The sequence below is a fragment of the Propithecus coquereli genome, unplaced genomic scaffold (genome assembly GCF_000956105.1).
Source record: "Propithecus coquereli isolate 6110/MARCELLA unplaced genomic scaffold, Pcoq_1.0 Scaffold390, whole genome shotgun sequence".
NCBI lineage: Eukaryota > Metazoa > Chordata > Mammalia > Primates > Indriidae > Propithecus > Propithecus coquereli.
The window spans coordinates 745,616-750,965 of NW_012149619.1; the positions used below are offsets into that span (position 1 = coordinate 745,616).

The 5,350-nt window shown below is 42.3% G+C and overlaps 1 protein-coding gene across 1 annotated transcript in view; it reads right to left on the bottom strand.

The window, feature by feature from the left end:
• ZZEF1 (zinc finger, ZZ-type with EF-hand domain 1) overlaps window positions 1-5,350 on the bottom strand; it is a 149,480-nt gene that overhangs the window by 112,523 nt on the left and 31,607 nt on the right. Inside the window, exons 7-9 of the mRNA XM_012652560.1 lie at window positions 4,490-4,606; window positions 3,395-3,573; window positions 1,671-1,769 (exon numbers count right to left, since the gene is read on the bottom strand). Of these exons, the coding sequence (XP_012508014.1) occupies window positions 1,671-1,769; window positions 3,395-3,573; window positions 4,490-4,606 (395 nt within the window). The remainder of the gene's footprint in view (window positions 1-1,670; window positions 1,770-3,394; window positions 3,574-4,489; window positions 4,607-5,350) is intronic.

The window sequence follows — 5,350 nt, forward strand, 5'->3', positions numbered from 1 at the left end:
TAGCCTTCCAGAGCATTCGAGTTCTCTGGGCATTGTGTGGGCACTTGTCCCCCTAGTACCTACCTCCCTGCAGTTAGGGAACTTGAAGTGCACCCATGAAAAGAGCTTTCACCCCTGTAATGGGAAGAAAAAAGATCACCCCTCAAGGTCCGACAGTTCTGGCTGTGTGTACTTTCAGGCTCTCTGTTTGTAGTGGAGCAAGAGAGACCAACACCTAAGCTGAGTTCCAGGAAATGGATGGTGACGGCTGTGAAAGGAGTGACCAGGAGGAACTGAATGTTCCTCCCACACCCATTCACATCCTACCTTTGTGCTTCTGAGAACCACAATAAAAATAACAAATCCACAAACTAAAGCTAGATTTTTAAAATCCGGTCATCTAAGTGGGGTGGAAGGCAGGAAGGAGAGCTGGGCAGGCAGAGAGAGTAATGAAGTCTTCGACTTAGACCAGGGTAGGACTGGCATGCTCCTAATACCTAAAGAAAAGCCTGTAGTGCTTTTAGACTCAGAATAGTGCTAAAAATCCGCATCCTGGTGTCAGAAAGATTCTGCCTTACAAGCTCCAGAGACAAAATTCCAATTCTTCAGAGAGTGAAGGGCCCCTGGCAGAGTGGTCTTGCCTTTCCTGGGTAGGGGGAGGAAAACAGGGCAGAGAGCTGCCACCACCTCCTCCCAAGCCTACCCACTTTGGATGGCAGGTGACGACTCAGCAGCCTATTGTGACCTTCAGTGTGGTGGGAGATGGGTGTAATGAAGGAAACTTCTCTGCAAAGGCTGAGGTGCTTAGGGAAGGCTGTAGGAAAACCATCTTGTTCAAGAGTCTACTGCTTAAGAGGACCACCAAGGACAGGAGGTGCAACTGGGAAAAGCATGTTTCCCCAGGGGTCTTTCCTTCATGGGTGCTAAGAATGAATACAGGAAACTGGATAGATAGAGGCAACTGCTAGAATGTATGAGGACTGCGCTGCTGTGAGGAAAGCCCAGGGGAAACCAAATCCAAAGCACAGGGCCAACCCCTTTCTGTGTTTGATAATTGCTGGAACATTTCACTTCCTTTAGTGATCAGCAAGATTCACAGCAGGATAGTGAGTAGAAAAGGGACACGTGCAGGACACTAACCACGTGGCCAGCAAGGTGGATGAGGAAGACATTCACAACCCCCCACCCCCATGAGGAAAAGAGCCCACAGCAAAGCAGAAGGGCACAGCAGCAATTATTCCGTTAGCACTAGGGAATGAGTGAGGCTCCCTCCCAGACACCTCAAATGCGAGATCAGCTATCTTGGGAAATGCCCTTCTTCTTAAATTATGTTTTCAGCAGTGAAGTGCTGTTGATCCACTGAATTTCTTAATACTTGAAGATGGCACAAGAGAATGACATTCTAAACTTAAAAACCAATAAAAACAGTCACTTTTTATATTCCAAGAGGAGAAGTCCTTGCTTTTCAAAATTGTAAAGAGCCTTCAGGATCTCAAATACTTGTAAGTTGTTACAGGTCATTGACACCTAGAAAGATTACAACTAAACCACAGAAATTGTTCGGGAACCACTGCCAACTGAAAAACGACCTCAGTGAAGACTGCACACCCTGAAAATTTCAAAGACCATAGTGCGATTCCACGCAGCTGTCTACTGAGCACACTAGAAACGGATGGACCCCCCCCACGCACCGTCTCTGGTCCATGGTTCAACAAGGAGGTTTTCAGGCCCTGATTTATCTTCTTTTCCTTTGACATCACATGCCTGAAGAGTCAACTGGAGAGGTTTACCTGATCAGAGAAAAAGACAGAGTGAGCCCTAAGCTAGTACTATGAAAAAAATGGAAACCAGTACACCTGTTAGTGGAAATGGAGTGCGTGTGGCCACCCAAACCGCTGACTAATGTACCCATTTAACACACTGACTGCCACACTAGAAAAAAATGTTTCTCTGGGGCCATGGTGTTTCATTAAAACAAAACGATCCTTTCGAATTTGTTATTTTTTATTGTTTTCTGCGTGTAAGTTATGTGCAATGAATCCACGGTTTTAGAATTAAATTGTGAATATTAATTGTAACAATAAGAACAAGAAAAAGTAAGATTTTCATGAACCAACTGCAGGGTTTGGCTTCACAAGGCCCTGGGCTCAAAACTAGCTTGAGTTAAATACAACTCACATGGCAGTCAATGTGTTAAAAGCTAAAAAAGAACAATAATATTAGACAAAAGTTGACACCATCCCTTGGTGCTTTCCTGAAAGAGACAGAGGAGCACTTATGTCCCTGAGTGATTCCAAGGAGAGGTCTCTAGAATAATCACTGTGTGGAAACAAAGCACAGTATAAGACATAGACTAATACCGTAGATTTAACACTCTTGAGAGGAGGATCCCTAAGACATTGCTGTGGAGCCAATACTTAACTTTATTGCATTGCAGTTAAATACATAAGTAATGTTTTAGGTCTTGATTCTTTAAAACATCTCCAGACAAATTTTCAAAGTTTCAAGAATTATAAACTTTTGCTATGATGATCTCAAAACTGTCTCCTCTTGTTTCAATAACAAAATAAATACGCATTGGTCTACAACATAACCCAGAACTAGAACATTACTAGTAATGTACATTCCCCCTACGCATTACTCCCCTGCCCAAACGACCATTAATTTGAATCACAAACTTTTCTGAAGAACACTTCAGCTTCCAGGCACTACCTATCCCTGCCATCTAGGTCCCCTACCCTTCCAAAAAAAGACCTTTCCAAATTTAGAGGGGTAAACTGGATTTACAAGACATCGATTGTCGGACTTTAAAAATTAAACATAAAATAAGTTGCCAAGTCATATTAAAACAAAGATACAAATAGCATGGCAGAAATACCACAGTAATGCCTCTATCCTGAAGCAAATGGATGTAACACTATACGTAGTGGACAGAAACTTTGCCACTAGAGGCCAGGCTGGCCAGTAAGCTGCTCCTCACATGCTAAATGCAGTCATCTGGGAGTACACTTACGGGCTCCTGTGTTGAGAAGGATTAGAAAGCCCCATCCTGGGTCCCATCCCAACTCTCTTGGCCTACACAATGAGACACTCCTGGACTTCACCAAAAATGGCTGTGTTCAAACGGCCACCAAACCTGCATGATTATGCCAGTAAATCTTGGGAGTGCAGCCTTGTAGATACTCAGGTGTCCTCTTATGCTCATACTGCCATAAATGAACTAACATCCCTCTTCTTCCTACCTACCCCAAAGTCTGATACTCAGAGGATGTGTTCATCCAGAAATCATGGAATTAGTACAACCACCCAGTCCCTAAACTCCCCCCAAACACAAGAAGATGCCAGGAGATCACATGGTGAGGATGGCTTTATGATTGTCCACTGCTGGCATTTCCATCACACCCAGGGCATTTACCGTATTTGAGGAGCAGATTCTGTCTGACTGATGCCATGGACGAGATGAGGGATGAGGCATCATACTGTGTGTCCAAGTGGTCAGTGATGGTACACAGAGAGCTCATCACTTTGGTAACACTTCCTCTTGCTAGTGCAAATGCCAGAAGAGTCAGTTCTACTTCTGGGGTAGAACAGCAGCTACAACCAAAGAGCAAAAACTTCTTACTTCTTAAAAACATGAGAAAATACAAGTAGCTCAAATCCCATGTAATTGATTACCATACGTAATGTTAACATACCACGTGCTCTCTATAGGTTTAACAGAAATACTTTTTCAAAATCCTTAATATAACCTAAGGAAAAACTAAATCAACCCAGAGGACCAAGGAATTAAATCCTCAGTTCTATAACCTTTAATCTTTAAATACTAAATAATACTAATAAGCCAAAAATAACTGAGCTGCTGCAATAGGCCTCTGCTATTAAGAAGCCCTGGGTAAGGAGTTGGTTTGGCAAGAGACATGAGGGTTTTTGCCTTGAAGCACCAAAATTTTATTTTAGATCTACTCCACCTCACTCTTCTCTGCCTTTAATTTAAACACATTACACTAACTTTTAAAATTGTCTAAAAGTACACTAAACCTTTAAAATTGGCTCAGAGACTGGTTAGGGCTCACTGAGGTAGAGCTGAGTGTCTCCACACTAAATAGTCCCCTTTTATCAAGCTATCCAGGCACCCTCTCCCAATTCTACAGATAATCGAGTTTACCAGACCTGTGTGTGAAAGGTTGGCAGGTTCTAAATGAGGGCCGCAGGCTGGGGACAGGAGTGAACTAGGAGGCTTTGCATTTTGGACTTTGATACAGACATCCATTCTAGCAAAATTGGAAGACTATTCCTCTCACATCCCCAATTCTTGAGATCAGGTGATATTTCTGGATAATGGAGTTTAGATGGCTAAATTATTATGTCACTTTCTCCTCAGCTGCTAAAAATGAGCCATTTTTAGTGGTGATCTTAAAAAGATTAAAATATTTTTGCAAAAACAAGACCTAACAGACACATACGTCCTCCATCCCCCACAGAAAGTTCACCTCGTCAACCTTGATTTTACCTAGTTATCCTTATGAGGAAACTGTCCACTTCTTCCAGCACGTTGGGAGACAGGAAAGTGGAGAAATCTGTAGATCCTGGTGAGAGGGAAAGTGGAGGCATGTGCTGCAGTGCCTTCCTAGAAGAGGGAAATGTGAGATCAGAACAAAAAACTGGCCTAATCTAAGACAAAAAATAAACTGTTGAAGCTTGTGCTGGCTAATCTCTTACAAACAGAGAAGCTGGTACACAACGTGAACCAGCCCCTTTTCCCCACGAGCCACAGTCCTAAGTAGTTTAATAGAGTTTCAAATTTTTTTCTTTCTTTTAGGAGTTCCATTCTGCCCTGTTGAATAAAAGCTTATTCAATTCTCTGGAATCCAGCCTTTGTTTTAAGTAATGTGAGCAAAAGACATACATACTCTACAGAAAACCCTGGAGTTCTTAGAAAAACTGACCCCAGAGGCAGAGAACTTGTGGCTCAGCAGAAAATTTATTTCATACATAGGATCTTAAGATCTGTGGTATATAAAGATGTGTCATGAATTTTATTTTCTCCTAAACAGATCAGCACCCAACACTTTCTCTCCCCCTCCTGTCGTATTTCTTGGGCTTTCCACCCTAATGTCTGTTTAATGTTTCTCTTTTCTTGTCTCCGCCTACATTTATCTTTCTGAATCCTCTTAGATTTACCTCCTCTGGACTAGCAGTCATCTAACTAATTTATGAAACAAATCATTACTGAGTCCTACTATGTGCCAGAGACTATGGTAGGTGAGTGGGTGCACCATGAAAAACTTGAAAGTATGTCATGAATGTATCAAAAAGTAACTCAAACTTCTACAATTGATAGTCACTTTATGATATCAGTAATGAGAGTCCC